Here is a 17,499-nt window from a genome sequence, read left to right as displayed (position 1 = left end):
TGCTTCTGCCTTGGTGGATGAATGTCATGGCAGAGAACAGACATCTGGAGTAAGGGCTGCATCTGAGTACTGGGTGTGCCACCTCTTGGCTGGCTGACTCCGGGCACATTACTTAACCTTTCAGAGTCTCGGTTGCCCTGTCTGTAAAATGGGAGGAGTGACACCTACTTCCAGGGATGCTGTATAGATGGATGGTATTGCTAACAAAGCACCTGCACAGCTCCTGCCACGTAGTACGTGCCCAGTGGACATGACACGTTGATAGTATTGCTCTAGGAGGACCCTGCATTCCCCTCCAAGAAGGCAATGGCCCAAGTCTCCCTCACGCTAAGAAGAGGCTGCACCCTGTCCCCTGTAGCCCCTGCCTGCATGGTGCCCACGAACTGGGGACCACCTTCTGAGCGTAGGAGAGCTGGTTGTAGGTTGCCATGGTCGCGGCTTCGTTGGCACAGGCCTCTTTGGCTTTGTCAAAGGTCAACTTATACTGGCCCAGTGGGGAGCGTAGATGGAACACTCCAACGGTGGCGTCTAGAGAGGAAAAGAGAGGAATTGTCCAGGTCAGCCGCCTGGTGGACAGGACTTCCAGCAAAGAGCTCTCAAAGCTGAAGGCCAGCCATATCCCAGAGGCACTCCCCTTCCAGGGATGTCGAAACACAGCATTTAAAGTATCTATCTCTTTTCTGCAAACTGGTGCAGCCACTCTGGAAAACAGTATGGAAGTTCCTCCAAAAATTAAAATATGAACTACCCTATGACCCAGCAATTGCACTACTAGGTATTTATCCAAGGGATAAAAAAATGCTGACTCGAAGGGGCACGTGCACCCCGATGTTAATAGCATGCTATCAACGATAGCTTAATTATAAAAATAGCACATTATTGTAGAAATTTGGGCAATACAGAAAAGTAAGAAAAGAAATAAACAAAAATCACCTATAATCTTACCCCCTAAAAATAATTACTCCATGGCTAAATTTTGGTGTACTTCCCCTAAAGAATTTTTACTTTCTTTTGGTGACTTTTTATTTCGATATAATTTCATACTCTTCTAGTCTTTTTACCTCTGTGTTTACATGTCATATACGTTACAAATGTGGTTGCATACTGCATATAGAGTTTTTAGAAGTCTTTTTTTATTTTTATTTTTTTATTATTATTTTTTAAGTTTTTATTTATTTATTTTGAGAGAAAGAATGAGGAGAGGAGGGGCGGGGGGGGGGTGCGCAGAGGATCCAAAGTGGGCTTTGTACTGACAGTAGAGAGCCCAAAGCAGGGCTTGAACTCACAGACTGTGAGATCATGACCTAAGGCAAAGTTGGAAGCTTAACCAACTGAGCCACCCAGGTGCCCCCAGAAATCTTTTTTTTTAAAACTTAACATTAAATCATGATGATTTCCCCATATTATAAATTTTCTTGGGCAACATGATTTCCCCCTCAATGCTTAAAATTTAATAATTTTTGTGAACTTTACAGACATGAAAGTTTTTGCCAAGGACTCTATGTTTTTGATTGCCACTATGCCCTTTTTTTATTTTTTTATTTAAAAAAAAAATTTTTTTTTTCAACGTTTATTTATTTTTGGGACAGAGAGAGACAGAGCATGAACGGGGGAGGGGCAGAGAGAGAGGGAGACACAGAATCGGAAACAGGCTCCAGGCTCTGAGCCATCAGCCCAGAGCCTGATGCGGGGCTCGAACTCCCGGACCGCGAGATCGTGACCTGGCTGAAGTCGGACGCTTAACTGACTGCGCCACCCAGGCGCCCTGCCACTATGCCCTTAAAAAGGTTTTCTAGCCATTTCTCCCCTAAGATACTGAAAGATTTATCATGTTTACTGGCTGATATTTTAGCCAGACAAGGAATGCAGAGACCAGAAATAGTTCAAGAACCAAGTCACATTTTTACACTGTCAAGTTCATTATCAAATGCCACAAAAAGGGCACTTTCTTCCCCCAAAAAAAGAGCTGAGTTCAAGATCTTCTTTGACTATAGCCTAGTAGCACGATCCACAGGCTATATGATCCTGTCAACCTTGGGTCTGAAATGCAAGCACTTAACAGCATAACAGCTTGGGTAAGGATGGATAACCTTGTCTTCTAACTAAGACAACACAATTCTTAACAGTGCATTTGAGTGGACGTGTAACAGTATATTTGATCATCCTTTAGTGTTCGATATATGTTATGTATAATCTTTTATGATGTGAAATAATGCTGAGATGGCACGTTTATCTTTATTCCCTCCTTAGTTTGTTTCTGGAGGATGGGTTCCCTGAAATGGAGCTACCAAGTCTCGGCATGAATTTAAAACAATTTTTTTAGCTTTTTTGTTAAGTTTATATTTATTTATTTTGAGGCAGGGGGAGGGGCAGAGAGAGAGAGGGAGAGAGAGAGAATCCCAAGCAGGCTCCGTGCTGTCAGCTCGGAGCCCAGCGTGGGGCTCAAACTCATGAACCGTGAGAGCACGACCTGAGATGAAATCAAGGGCAGGACGCTTAACCGACAGAGCCACCCAGGTGCCGTAGAGCATGAATTATTTTAAGGCTCCCAGCACACACTGTCACATTGGTTGCCACAAAGGCTGCACCGGTCTGCCCTCCTCTGACCCGGGAGAATGGGCACGTCCTCCTGAGTGTGGGATGGCTCTGTAACTGTGCCACAGGGAAAGCTGGGGCCTTAGCCCAGTGCCATCCTGTCTTGCTAAGGGTAACCACTCAGCTAGAACAGAAGGTGGGTCCAACATGATACCTGGTCACTTAGCAACACCGCCAACACTTTCTTGGCATTCATGAGCCAGCAGAAGAGAAGAGCCCCCTGGAGAAGATGGATGAACTGAATAAATTTCCACCTGTGACTGAGCCGTGGAACAGGCAGGGCTGGCCGAATGGATCGTGTCCTCCAGAAACAAGCCAAGCACCTTCTAGACTTCCTACTTCTTGAGGCAAATGACCCACAGATCAACGTCCCGGTTCCAGCTGCTCGTTTTGGCCCCCATCCTAAACAGCAATTGCCTGTAGAATCTCTCTGCTTGGCAGTTTTACCTTGAACACAGAATGTCCCCAATGGAGCTTCCAAACTTTGTGCCATGTTCCCTCCCATCTGCTTTAACCCAACCACCATTGGGTTTGCTCTCTCGAGATCGAAGCCTTACGTGACTGACTTGTCTGCACTCTCTATGCCCACTGTGTGCCTGAGCTCACCCCTCTTCCCAGGCGAGACCCTGTTACCTTGAGGTCATTACCTTGACAACTTTCAAGTCTCTGCCACAGTCCCAGGCCTCTATTAAGTTTCTCTGAAGACTCCCTCTCTCATCTTACCTAGAGATCTCTCCCATCCCTGACTATTCTTTGAAATATTGTGGTAAATATACATAACAACAATTTACTCTTTTGACCATTTTAAGTGTGTAATTCAGTGGTATTAAGTAGATCTACAATGTCATGCAATCATCGCAACTATCCATTTCTAGAATGTCTCCATCATTCCAACCAGAAACTCAGTCTGCATTAAATAATGACTCTCCACCCTCCTCCCTGCAGCCCCTCGTAACCTCTATTCTACTTTGTCTCTATGAATTTGCCCGTTATAAATACCTTATATATGTCCACAATATTTATCCTGTTGTGTCTCGTTTATTTCACATGGCATAATGTTTTCAAGTTTAATTCATATCACAGCACGTGCCAGAATTTCCTTCTGGATAATATCCCACTGTATGAATAGGCTACAGTGTGTTTATCCGTTCATTTGCCGATGGTCACTAAGGTTATGTCCATTTTTCGGGGAACATGGGAGTACAAACATCCGTTCGAGTCCCTGCTCTCAATTTTTCTCTATTCTTGCTTTCTCACTGCACTATCCGTATGAGATAAACTGCTCTCTGCTGTTTTATTACTTGTCTTTCCTTGTCTTATTAATTTAAAAAATGTCCTCAGCTACATGGGCAATCTCCTTGCAAGGAGACAATATCATATATTCTATGTATTTCAGTTGTTTACACTTCTTCTATCTCATCCTCAAAAGGGATTTGAGGTGTCTTAGGATTTGATACATGTTTATGGACCACATGCTTGTGTCCCGCCCCTTGCCATAAATTCATAGGTTGAAATCCTAACTCCCAGTATGTTGATGTTAGGAGGTGGGGCCATTGGGAGGCAATTAAGTTGTGAGGGTAAAGCTCTTTTGTGTGGGATTAGTGTGTGTGTGTGTGTATGTGTGTGTGTGTGTGTGTGTGTGTGTGTGTGTGTGTGTTTAAAGTAATCTCTATGCCCAACATGGGGCTTAAACTCATGACCCTCAGATCAAGAGTCACATGCCCTCCTGACTGAGCCAGCCAGGCATCCTGGATTAGTGCCCTTATAAAAGGGACCCCAGAGAGCTTCCTTAGCCTTTATGCTGCATAAGGACACAAGAAGATAGCAGTCTGCAACCCAGAAGAGAGCCCTCCCTAGAACCTGACCATGCCGGCACCCTATTCTTGGACTTCCAGCCTCCAGAACTGTAAGAAATACATCTCTGTTGTTTATAAGCCATCCAGTCCATGGAACTTTGATGTAGCAGCCTGAATGCACTAAGACAGTACATAACGGGTGTTAAATCAGTAATTATTATTGCGCTATGGAAAAACTTCTTCACTAAAATGACCGTGTCTGTGAAACAAACCCAACCCAGTCAGAGACCTCCCATAAATCCTGATCGGCCAGAGCACATAATGCCCCGAGTTGCTTTCTGAACCACTGAAACCCTCCCTGCGCTGGCTCAGAATTACGTGTGTGGCTGGGTCCTTCGTGGATTTCCTCTGCTAGGTTTCCAGATGCCCTGTTGTCTGAACCTCTACACTTCCTACTTGGCTTTTTTACTTGACTGCGTGTGGTGATTCTTTCATTACACCTGTGGGCTTATTACAAGCCATTCAAATCATCCTTGGAAGAGAATGCCGTAAATGCCAATCGATGTGTATTATCAAAACAACTGCTAAGAAATTGTATCTTCGTGTGGCAGGGGCTTCCTCTCTGTTGTTAAACCGTAAACTATGCTCCTTAGATTCAATTCCGATCAATGGTTGCTAAGCAACTTGGGGAAAGGGTGCATCAGGAAAAGTCAGGACGGATGACCTTTGTGCTCCATCCAGGTTCTAAGGCTCAGGGTCCAGATCTGAGTTTATTCCACTCCTCCGCTACGGAAGCCGGTTACCTCCTTGGGCAGTGGGTCCTGGGCAATGCCTGGGCTGTTTGGCCATGGTTTTTCATTGTGTTCCCCTTTGCTTTTGCACAAGTCCCTTCCCCAAGCCTGATAGAGACTAGAGTGCTTTGAGGGGCGCCTGGGTGGCTCAATCAGTTAAGTGTATGACTCTTGATCTCACGGTTTGTGAGTTCGAGCCCCGCGTCGGGCTCTGCACTGAGGGCACGGAGCCCGCGTGGGATTCTGTCTCTCCTTCTGGCTGCCCCTCCCCCGCCAGTGCACTCGCTATCAAACAAATAAACATTGAAAACCTTTCCCGAGCCTGACAGAGACCAGGGCGCTTTGGGCCAGCAGCCCCGGCCACACTGACCTTGGAAGTGGAGGTCGGTGCAGCTGGCAGCGGCATGGCACAGCCCGTTGTCCTGCAAACAGCGGTCCACCGGCAGCCGCTCCGGCTCGCAGTCCAGCCCGTCTCCCACGTAATGACTCTTGCACTCACACCTGTGCTTGCCCTGTGGGGACAGTGGAAAAGATGAGAAGCCCCTCTTCTAGGACCCCGGGACCCCTCCACGCTCTGCGGGCCACCATCCGGCACAGGAGACGCTTAGCAGCACCAGGAAGATGCATCTCCTGTCCAGCAGGAACAAAGTAATGGCCACGTCTCATGTCCGCACAGGCTCATGAGGAAATGTCATAGCTGAAATGTCACCTCCTCTGAGAGAGTGTCCCTGGCGCATTAAATAAAGCAGCTGTCCCAGCCCTCTCTAGCACACCGGCCCAGTTTATGTGCTTCTGCACTCTTGGTGTTTTCGGAAAGTATCTCGTACATTTGTCTCTGCACTGGGCATGACCCCCTCCCTCCACCCCTGCATAAGCTTTTTCTTGCTACGTCCTGGCACCTGCGACGGCAGACAGTAAGTGCCTGGTGACCACTTGCTGAATCAATGAATGATCTCATTTAATCCCCATGACAATTCTATGAGGGCTGTATTATTATTAGGCTCACTTAGCAAATGAGGAAACTGACACTCGGAGAAAGTAAGTAGCAAGCCCCAGGCCACAGAGTGTTAAGTCTGGGAGCTAAGGCTCAGGGAGGGACTCCAAGTTCAATAACGGACTTTATTGTCCACCATCTTCTCTTGCCAATGGATAAACAGGGCACCAGGGCATGGATTCCACTCTCCATAAACATTTAAATTTATTTATTTTGTGTGTGTGTGTGTGTGTGTGTGTGTGTGTGTGTGTGTGTGTGTGAGAGAGAGAGAGAGAGAGAGAGCGAGCAAGCACGCATGCAGGGGGAAGGACAAAGAGAGAGAGAGAGAGAATTCTAAGCAGGCTCTGCGCTGACACAGTGCAGAATCCAATGTGGGCCTCGAACTCACAAACTGTGGGATCAGGACCTGAGCTGAAATCAAGAGTCAGACGCCCAACCGGCTGAGCCACCCAGGCGCCCCCGATTCCACTCTAAAAAGCCTTGGGTGAGGGCGCAAACCTGCACTTTTCCTGCCACTTCTCACCAACATTTTTTGTTTTAATAAACTTTTAATTTTGGATAGTTTTAAATTTATAGAAAAGTTGCAAAGATAGCAGAAAGAGTTGCCATATACTCTTCACCAGGTTCCCCTACCTTGCCTTCTTAGATAACCATAGCACATTGGTCAAAACTAAGAAGTTAACAGTGGCACATTACTATTAACTAAACAGTAGGCTTTATGTGGATTTCACCAGTTTCCCCCTAATGTCCTCTTTCTGCTTAGAATGCCACTTTGCATTTAGCCTGCAGACCTAGCAACACACGCACTGAGGCGGGAAGGAAGTTGAGGAAGAGGCCGAACATTAAGTGAGGTGAAGCCAGGCTGAACAAGGTGCAGAAGGGCTCCCATCCTGGGGGCGGGGCGTGGGGAGGGACGAGAGACTCACCGGGCCGGTCATCTTGCAGGTGGCATGCTCATGACACCCTCCGTTGAGGCCGTCGGCGCAGGGGTCTATCTCTATGCAGCTGCGGCCGTCCCCCTTGTAGCCCTTCTGACAGCTGCAGGAGACCCTCGTGCCCTTCTGGGAACACTTGGCGACCTTGGCACAGCCCCCATTGTTCTGTTTGCAGAAATCCACAACTGCAGGAGCAGAGGGGAGACAGCTCATTTAAGCACTGTCTGTGCAAGGTGGGCTTCAGATGGGGGCATGGGCAGCCCTGGGATCAGTGGCGTTGGTACGTAAATGGTCCCCGACATATTGGGGCCTTCTTTCCCCATGCCCAGTGGCCTCTGTGCTAGCCTTTGCAAACACTGGTATCCCTTGGCTGATACCCTCAAAGACCAGGCCTGAGGATATCCGCCTACCTCTGGCTCCTTTGTCATATACCTCTAGGCTCCATTTTGGTAGTAGTTTTAATGTTAGGACAGTTGTGTGTGTGTGTGTGTGTGTGTGTGTGTGTGTGTGTGTATGCGTGTGCAGAGTTAGTGCACTCTTGAGTACTTTGTGAGATGGGCATCATTACCCCCATTCTACAGATGAACAAACTGAAACACAGAGTTTAACTGATCCGACAAAGGCAAACCAGTGGTAACATGGTAGGGCTGGGATTTAAACCCAGGTTGGTCTGGCCCCAAAGTCCATGCATTCCCCACTGTGTTGTGCTACCCGTTAGGACCTTTGTTTTCACCATCTCCCAAATTTCAACCCAATACTAGATTTAAGGGGTAGCTGGAAAGCCATCTGATTTCTCTTGCCTGGCTTTTTGCCTGGAGTCGTGGCAGCCACTTGAGACTTTGAAAGAATAAACATGAGGACAAAAGGCCTTCTCTGAGGATAGCAGAGTAGAAAGACTGAACCTGGGTCTTTGGTGCCATTGTTGAGTGACCCACTTCCTGGCTGCCTTGTAGCAGACTACAAAATAGCAGGTATAGCAAGAGCTCATTTCTGTAAAGCAAGTATCTCTATTTGAATATTTACTCATGAAAGAAGTTAGAAAGTACACGGGGCTGACACTAGTAGGCTTCTCCCAATGTCTATTGTCTCCTTTTTCTACAGCAATGGAGTTTTAGCTGGGTTCATGGCTGCCCAACTGAAGACTACATTTCCCAGGCCCCTTTGCAGCTAGGTCTGCCGGATGATGAGGTTCCAGCCAATGCTATGGGAATAGACAAAATTTTTAGCAACTTCTAGGTGCATCCTTAAAGGGAAAGAAGTTTGCCTCCTTCCTCTCCTTCTCCATCCTGCTGCCTGGGATGTGCTGATGGTACTGACCCTCTCAGGCCAGGCAAGTGAACGATGGCAGAGCAATAAGATAGAAGGAGTCGGGCTCCCAGATGTCCTTTCAGACCTACGTTAGCTCTGGATGCCTCCATTCAAACTATTATATGAGATAAAAATAAACATATAAACATCTGCCTTGTGTATACCACTGTTCCTTTGGGTCTCCGTGTGGATGGAGCTGTATCTTAACTACTAAATACAGACATTGCCAAATTCAGAGTGGTTCTCTCCAAGTGATGAGTGTAACTACTAAAAAAAATTTTTTTTTGAATTTTGAGGGGTGGGGTAGGGCAGAGAGAGAAGGAGACACAGAATCCAAAGCAGGCTCCAGGCTCTGAGCTGTCAGCACGGAACCCGACACGGGGCACACATCCACAAATCATGAGATCATGACCTGAGCCAAAGTCAGAAGCTTAACCACCTGAGCCACACACGCAGGTGCCCCAGTAAATGTTTTTTGGTTTTTTTTAGTATTGTAATGTAATTTCTGAATTTTTTTAAAAGTCCAGATATGTGGAGTTACAAAAACACTGTAAAGTAAAGTGCCTCACTTTGAGTCTGTGCAGCAATTTCAAAACAGTGACCTGGGAGGTCGGCAGGTCAGGCATGAGTAAACCCACTAAAGAAACTGAGTTGCAGAGAGGGTAGGTATGGGCGAAATGGCCCAGGCAGGAGTGGAAGGGTCAGGCGGAAGTCCGGGCACTCAGACCACGTCCCGCTCCGCTCCCGCACTGCCCTGCTGTTTCGCACGCGCGGACAGGACTCACCTGTGCATGTTATTCCGTCCCCTTCGTAGCTCAGGTTACACTCACACGTGTTGTTCTCCTTGCAGGTGGCATCAGCTGAACAAGGAGGCGTGCACACTGGGGGCAAAACTGTAAACAAAGAGGTCCCTGTTCATCACGTGCCTGTGGCGGGAAGACGTGGGACCCTCTAAGACTCGCTCTCCAGCCTGTCACTGAGTTTCAAAAGTGCCCCCTCACAGTGGGAGCACAGGGTGATTTGCAAAGGTTCCTCCCAGCCTGCGGATTCTGAGACTCCAGGTTTGCTCCTTAATATTAAGACATTAACCCTGAAATGTTACTCAGACTAAAATGTAATATGTCACCTTTATGGGCAACCAGTTAAAGCTTTATACCTCAACAAGGATGAATTTGGCAGAGTAGCTCTTTGGCCCTAAGGGCACAGGGTTCCAGAAGGAGATGGTTAAATCAGAGGAGAAATTCCATGGCTTTCTGAGGGCACCACTAAGCTTGGGAGAAGTCCAGAGCTTTGGTGCGTGAATAGGACTGCAGTGTCAACAGGTAGCAGGAAGCCATGGGGTGGTCAGGGGAGGGGGGAAGGTGGAGGAAGCTGAGCTAGGGGATTCTGGAACCTCAGGTTGCTTAAACCCATAGGAAGAACTTAGTTGTGCCTTTCTGCCCCCTGCGATTCACAGTGGAGGATTCACCCTTCACATCTCGGGCCTTCAACCAGAACACAGGGCTCTGGGTGGACGGGAGGACCTTCCACCAGAACACAGGGCTCAGAATGGACTGGAGGCCGCAGAACACTGGCCGCTCATGATCCCAAGGGAGCATGATTACAAGGGGCCACAATCCTAAGGACCATGATCCTGAGAGGCCATGATCCCAAGGGGCCACGATCCTAAGCACCATGATCCTGAGGGACTACAGTCCTAAGGACCATGATCCCGAGAGGCCATGATCCCAAGGGGTCACGATCCTAAGGACCATGATCCTGAGGGACCATAGTCCTAAGGACCATGATCCCGAGAGTCCATGATCCCAAGGGGCCACGATCCTAAGGACCATGATCCTGAGGGACCACAGTCCTAAGGACCATGATCCCGAGAGGCCATGATCCCAAGGAGCCATGATCCTAAGGACCATGATCCTGAGGGACCATAGTCCTAAGGACCATGATCCCAAGAGGCCATGATCCCAAGGGGCTACAATCCCGAGGGACCACTCCTGCCCAGTCCTGTATCATTTGCTTGAGGTGGGCCCTTCCATGGTTGCAAAGGACTGCATGCTGGTTTCATGGGTTTGAGTTAAATCTATTCACCCAGTTTTCCTGCACGTCCCCAAACCTCCCGAGGCCCAGGGCCACATATCCAAATCATCTTTTCCTTGTGGAAAGGGAAACACCTGCTCTGTTGTTTTCTTCAGGTGTCACTCAGACCCCAACGTCAGTTGGATGCTCTCAGAGGGGCCGCTGCAGCACGGTGCTGCCGCCAGCTGACCACTACCATGACAGACCTGTCTGAATGTCGCAGAATCGCCCCGTCCACCCCGTTTTGCACAGGCACTGCCCGGAGCCCGCGGTGCCATCGTCACACTGTCCGTGGTCTGAGCAGCCACAGGCTGTAAAGCAAATTGGAACGTGGTCAGTAATCAGTGATCAGGCATTGAAATCCAATCGGCCAGCTCTCTGACCACCCGTTGGCTGTGCTGTCCATGTGGGGGGCACCATTCCTTCAAACGCTGCACAAATAATATATTCGGTGGCTATCATGGGACAGACATGACTCGGCAATGAGGTTACAGTGAGAAACAGAAGACATAAGGTTCCTGTTCTCAGGGGCTTACAGTCCAGGAGTAACTGGCTTTGAACATGTAATTACAAACACGGTGAGTGTTATAAGCACAGAAGTAGAGCGTGTCATGGGGTTTGTAACTGAAGACAAGGGGGAGAGAACCTATCGGGGGCCTCCTAACAGGGAGACCCATTTGACAGTGAGATCCTCAAGGTATGGATCTGTTCTTCCACTTTTTGCCACCTTGATGGAGGACAATCACCCCAGCCCAAGGCACCACCGGCTGCCACCTGGACCGTTGCATTCAGTTCCCTGGTGTCGGCCCTGCTTCTGCTCTTGCTCTCCTATAGCATATTCTCAGGGCAGCGGAAGCAACACTTCCAATGTGCTCATGAACCCCTTCCCCTCACCGCTCCCCCCACCACTCACAGCCCTTCACTTAGAAGACATGTTGTCTATTCTAAGGGCTGTCTCTGGCCGAGAAGCTCTTACGTTACCTGGCCGCTGGTGACCTTCAGATTTTATTTCCTTCCTCTCTTTCTCTTCTTTGCCCACTCTGCTCAGCCACCCTGGCTTCTTTGCTGTTCCTTTCATGCCAGGCCCACTTCTGCCTCAGGACCTTTGCGTTTGTTCATTTCTCTTCTAGGAAATCCATTCCTCTAGTCTGCACCACACCATACAGCAGCCCTTGCCACAAGCGGCTATTTAAATTTAAACTAATTAAAATTAAAAAAAAATCAGTTCCTTAGTCACACATTTTGAGCGCTCAGTGGCCACACGTAGCTACTGGCTTCCATTCCTGATAATAGAGCTATAGAACATTTCCAGCATGACGGAAAATTCCTTTGGACTGGGCTGTTGTTGGATGTCCCTACACCGGCCCCTCACCTCTTTGAGGTTTCTCCTCAAATATTCCTGGTGTGAGATGTCTTTTAAAACAGTGCCTCCTTTCCTTCTCCATCCCCATCACCTGCTTCTTTTTCTATCTTTATAACTATCTTTGTTTCTGCAGTTTTAATCTGTTTCCTCCCTTTGAGTGTACGTTCCTTGAGAGCCAGAATTTGGCCCCCTTCCAACACCACTGCATCCCTACAACTTAGAACAATTCCAGGCTTCTGAGAAAGTCACTTGGCCTCTTTGTGCCTCAGTTTCCTCATCTGGTAAGTAGGGATCGTAACAGTACTACTGCAAAGGGTAGTTGTGAGGATTAAGCAGTAAAACACACCTGCCTTTGTGCGTAGGAGGTGCTCTAGAAACATTAGCTACCAATATTAATAAGGACTCTAAATTCATGTTGGTTGAATGAATGAATGAATGCTGTTCAGCCACAGCTTGTCCTGATGGCTGCAGGGATGTGGACTTCACTTCTGGAGGTGAGGCTCTTTCCATGGATGGAAACCGGGAGACATCCAGGGAGGGAAAAGCACGTGAAGGCAGGCAGATGGTAGGTGGGTGGACGGGGAGAGAGGAGAAGAGGGATGTTTCTGGGCCAGGCAGGTGGCATGGATGAGGACAGGGAACACAGCGGCCGAACAACAGGCAGGGGGAGTGGGAGCCACGAACGTACGCTGACAGTCAGGCCCGAATCTCCCGGGCAGGCACAGCTCGCACGCCGTCCCGTTGAAGCCGGTGTGGCATTTACACTCTCCTAGGCCCGAGTACTGATCGAGGCAGACCCCCCGGTTATTACAAGGGGCATCCGCTCCTCCAGGGCAGGCTGGAAGAAATGAAACGGCAGTGACTCGACAGCCTCCCCAGGCCCAGAACCGCTCGGCACCTTAGTAAATGTGCTGCTGACCTGCCCTCAGCTGCGGGGCTGATATCCACTGGCCCAGGAAGACTGTGGCCCCGGGGACTCACCCACATAGTGTCACGGGTATTTAGGGCAAGCCAGTGGCCTCTGGAACATGAATTTAAGTGTATCTGATAGCATTCTACCGAGGCAGAGTGATATGCTGAACCAGGCACTGTATTTAGGGGTTAGGAGCCCTGGATTTGAGTAGATCTGGGCTGAATTTGTCTGAGCTTCAGTTCTCTTAGCTCCAGATGGTAATGATGGTGACGACACGGTGCCCACTTGATCTGTATCACATTGTGACTGAAGATCAAATAAGTTACTGTAACCGAGAGTGCTTTAAAAAACATAAGGCACCGGACAAGTGGAAGGCGTGGCACTGGTTTTTGTGAAAAGCGCACACTTAAGTGATGGAGTGTGGACAGACACTGGGTGATTGCGTGTACACCCTGCCCAGGATTTTCTCAACCAGACCACAGTGAATGGAGTATCCATGGTGGTTGAAACCATGGCTTCGGGAGACACTCTGTGGGACCTTGGGCTTGCTGCTTATCCTCTCTCTGCCTCTATTTTCTCATCTGTAAAATGGAGATAATGATGGCATCTACTTCTTAGAGGTCATTGCCAGGTTTAAATCTTTTTTTTTTTTTAATGTTTATTTATTTATTTTGAGAGAGAGAGTGTGAGCAGTGGACGGGCAGAGAGAGGAGAGAGAGAGAGAATCCTAAGCAGGCTCTGACAGCACAGAGCCTCATGGGGGGCTTGATCTCACGGTTCAAGAGATCCTGAACCGAAATCAAGCGTTGGACGCTGAACTTAGCCACCCCAGGTGCCCCTTGTCACCAGGTTTAAGTATATTGCCATATATGGGAAGTAGCACTCAATAAATGTGCTTAATTAAAACAATGTGTGGCAGATGGGAAGGGCTTTTTGTTATTCAGCTATTGTTGATGTATAACTGGCTAGAAGTTCTGTCTATGTAGAGATTTCAGGATGGGCCAAAGTGTTCTTTGGCAAGGAGCCCTTTCCTGGCGAGGTAAGAGAGGGAGGTTCACCCCATAACAGGGAATAATGGCATCCGAAACATCATGGTCACACAGCACAGCACTGTGCCAAGGTAGAATTCTCCTCGATGCATTTAAACTCATGTGCTAATCAGTATCATGGACTAGCTTCAGAAATGAAATGGGCTGTTTCCAGCAGCCTGGAAAATGTCTTCTGCTAGAATGTGGAGCAAAAAAGTGCAACACAATGACAATCTACACACAGTAGAGTCTCAACTCTGTAAGAAACAGAATATGGCAAAAGGAAAAAGGAGAAGGAAAGCTACCCAGCTCTTTAGAATGACTGCTTTTGGATCTTTTCTTAGAGGAGTTATGAAGAGCCATGCATTCGACCCCGCCCCCGCAATGTCCGTGCTTTCACCATGCCGCGCAGTGATGGGACAATCAGGATCCCGAGGTGGTAAGAGGCGCCCTCACCCTGACAGTCTCGCCCGAAGTAGCCCTTGCAGCACCTGGGGAGCCGAACCACCATGACGCACTGCTCCCGGCAGCCTTCCACGTACCCTCTCAAGGACAGGTAGTATCGACACTTCTGCTTCACTCCCTAGAGGAAGAAAGTGATCCTCCGCCTTCCACCGCCCAGACTTGGGCGCTTTGGCTCTAGTCCGCCCCCAGTGGAGGAACCTGGGTACTGCCCAAATTGAAAATGGGACTCAATGGCCCGAGCCCTTTACAAAGGAATTCTTTGCTTAGGTGGATAGATAGGCAGATGGGTGGGGGAGGGGACAGAGCTAGAGTCCACAGAAAGATTTCTCCCCAGGTTTAAGAGGAAGGACTTGTTGACCCTTAGAGCTGCAGAAGTTTGCGGTTTCTTGGAAAGAGAGTGGGGTAGAGGTAGCTTTCCATCATGCGTGGGGTCTGTGGCAAGGCTCCCAAATCATCAGCAGGGAAGGGATGAGTTACATTTTGTTTTGCGGGGGTGTTTTTGTTAGGGGTTTTACCAGTAGAGGAGAGAGAAATTGGCTTTGGAATAAGTGAAAAAAAAAAAAAAAGCAATATTTAGTGAGTGCTTACTATGTGCCAGGCTCTGTACCCACATTTAAAATTTTACTTTTCCTAATAACCACACACAGAATTGTTATTTGCTACATTTTATGGAGGCAAAACCATATAGATTATGTAACTTGCCAAAGATTGCCCACTGAAATTGTATCCCATAGCCATGGACTCCAAATTTCATTGGCTTAACCATTACTCTTGCATTGCTTTCTGGACCCTTATCCTAGCTTTGCTCCTTACTAGCTGTGTGGCCTTGTCCTAATTGCTTACCCTCTCTGACATTCTTTTTTTTTTTTTTTTTTCATATGTGGAGGTAGTAATAGCTTCCTATGAATGTGACAAGGAGGAATAGGGGTAATGGATAAATAAAGGGAACAACACAGAGCCAGGGACAGGAATAGCACTCAAAATGCAACTATTATTTTTATAACTATCATTATCTTGGAAAGTCCCTTCTAAGTCTACAATCCCATGATTTTTCTAGACAGTTCCTAGAAGGTAGGTACTGGGTTGAAAAGTTGCCTGGGCTAAGAATGTTCATCTCAGCTAGGCTAAGAATGCCTGGTTGTGAAAAGAATGTTGTAAATTACAGTTATGCAACATACCCAGAGATGCACACACACGTACACTTACTCATGCCTCCCAGAAGACTGGGGTCTAATCATGGAACAAACATACTGCTCTCCAAACGTTGTCACTGCATTCGTAATTACCTTTGATTTACTCCACCTCGGGCAGCTGGGGGTATTGTCACAACTCCAACAATCTCCCTAGTATGCAAGAAAAGAAACGCTTAAACATCAAGAATATTGGTAAACACAAGGATATGCCCCTGGTTAATATTTTGGCAGGTCGATGAAGAACTTAATCTTGATTAAGATTCTGGCTGTGGTCAAGAATGCAAAAGCAAACACACTGCCACTTTGCCATGGAGAATTCTGAAGGTCTGTCTTGGCCCTCGGCTCCTTGGTTTATTTCTTTGAGGTGAAAAGTTCCCTGCTAGACAGAGCTGGCCCAGGGCACTGCCATACAGGCATCTGGTAGACTGGCCCCGGAAGCATGCACACAAATACCACTTTCGTTATAAACTAGGTGTGATACTTTTGGCCAGTCACGCGTTTCGATCCTTAGGTTTCTGATCTACAAAATAGAATGATTCTTGCTGTTTGATCTTCAGGGGATCGGGGACGGAAAATATTAACTGCAAAAATGTGTGCGAATATACTTTGGGAAGTTAGGAAGGCCACAACCCCTACAGCAGAAAGGGCAGCTGGGTTTTCATCGCCTACTTTGGTATCGGACTGGTGTCTGAATAATTTGGGATATTTATTGAATCCCTACAAGTTGCCAAGTACCAAAGCCAACTGGTCACAGACTTTGCCACATAGGATGCTTCACCTCTTTGAGACTCAGTTCCCAAATCTACACCATAGAGTTGTTAATAGCAACTCCTGTTATTGGATTATTTTAGGAGTAACATCAGCATTGAGCCAAATGGCTGGCTCAGATGTAGTACTCCATAAATGATACATGATGGATGAATGAGTGTAAAATCTTAAAACGCCTCCTACAACCAGGGCCGAGGATAGAGATTGAATCACCACTGTTAAAAGAATGAATGAATAAAATAAATGGAGGTTGGCACAAAAATGGCAACTTCATATGGTTCAACCTAGGTTGAATAATATAATACTAGGTTGAACCATATGAAGTTGCCATTTTTTGTAGTCAGACCCTATAAATAGGGCAATTTTATATGGTCTCATCTGGCAGAATCGCAAAAAAAAAAAAAAATGTTTGTTGAATGAATACGTGAATGACTGGATAGGTGGGTTTGACAATGAATAGCTTGTTGCAGAATAACTGGCACCCAGTTGGTACCCCACAACTATTTCCTTAATGACAAGGGAATGGATGGATGGGTAGGGTGGTGGATAAATGGGAATGTGCAAGGCCTGGATAGAGCCATGTAGATGCCTATTGATTCTGACTCTCAAGAGCACCATCATTTGGCCCTCAGATCTCATGGGCCCTGGGCTCCCTTGAGGACCAACCCTGCGTGGTTTCATGGCAGAGTCCATGATAGATCATGAAGGCTGAACCCCAAGTGTCTCCTACTATAGCACTGATTTTAGGACTGACCGAAAAATTGTATGCGGCAAAAGTGTCACAGTGGCCCCCCAGGGTGGGATCAATCAGTAGACAGTCAATGCCGTAGGCCACACCCAGGTCAAACAAGAGTTCCCGTTGTACAATTCTGCATGTTTGGTCATTCAGGAAGAGCTCGCCCTGCGAGGGAGGGAGAGAGGGAGAAAGAGAGAACAGTCAACAATCTTTCTCAGACTTCTCTTCTACCTAGGTTGTATCAAGTGGTCAGCACTTTCAAGGCTCAGAAAGAACTAAATATGTATGTATATGTGTGTGTGTGTGTGTGTGTGTGTGTGTGTGTGTGTGTATGCTATATATAAATATATATATATATATATATATATATATGGTATATATGCATATATGTGTCAAACACTCAGCATGTATTATGTGCTGAGTAATATTCTGTGTGCTTTACCTGTGCAAATTCTTTTAATCCTCACAGCAACCCTAGAGTATCCCTGTTTACAGATGAGAAAAGCGAGGCAGCCAGAGGTTCAATAACTTGCCCAAGGTC

The 17,499-nt window shown here is 47.4% G+C and overlaps 2 protein-coding genes across 9 annotated transcripts in view; one reads left to right on the top strand and one right to left on the bottom strand.

Annotated features, from left to right (window-relative positions):
* Positions 1 to 9,586, top strand: part of NT5DC3 (5'-nucleotidase domain containing 3) — an 88,264-nt gene extending 78,678 nt beyond the window's left edge. The window contains exon 15 of the mRNA XM_047865908.1: positions 9,270 to 9,586. The gene's annotated coding sequence lies outside the window, so the exon portion shown is untranslated. The remainder of the gene's footprint in view (positions 1 to 9,269) is intronic.
* The window catches only part of STAB2 (stabilin 2), a 165,017-nt gene that overhangs the window by 11,945 nt on the left and 135,573 nt on the right, over positions 1 to 17,499 (bottom strand). For 7 of the 8 annotated variants that reach the window (XR_007153854.1, XM_047865901.1, XM_047865902.1 and 4 more), the window contains 9 exons: positions 16,977 to 17,123; positions 15,548 to 15,604; positions 14,253 to 14,379; positions 12,544 to 12,693; positions 10,699 to 10,803; positions 9,205 to 9,312; positions 7,103 to 7,296; positions 5,553 to 5,694; positions 395 to 528 (listed from right to left, as the gene is read on the bottom strand). Coding sequence is in view for 6 of the 8 variants with exons in the window: in XM_047865901.1 (XP_047721857.1) it covers positions 395 to 528; positions 5,553 to 5,694; positions 7,103 to 7,296; positions 9,205 to 9,312; positions 10,699 to 10,803; positions 12,544 to 12,693; positions 14,253 to 14,379; positions 15,548 to 15,604; positions 16,977 to 17,123 (1,164 nt within the window). In the remaining 2 variants the exon portion in view is untranslated. Of the gene's footprint in view, positions 1 to 394; positions 529 to 5,552; positions 5,695 to 7,102; positions 7,297 to 9,204; positions 9,313 to 10,587; positions 10,804 to 12,543; positions 12,694 to 14,252; positions 14,380 to 15,547; positions 15,605 to 16,976; positions 17,124 to 17,499 lie in introns of those variants that run through there. The other variant, XR_007153855.1, reaches the window with a different exon arrangement.

Source organism: Prionailurus viverrinus, chromosome B4 (genome assembly GCF_022837055.1).
Source record: "Prionailurus viverrinus isolate Anna chromosome B4, UM_Priviv_1.0, whole genome shotgun sequence".
Lineage (NCBI taxonomy): Eukaryota > Metazoa > Chordata > Mammalia > Carnivora > Felidae > Prionailurus > Prionailurus viverrinus.
Note: the sequence above shows the minus strand (reverse complement) of the source record. Positions and strands in the feature narration are given on the sequence as shown.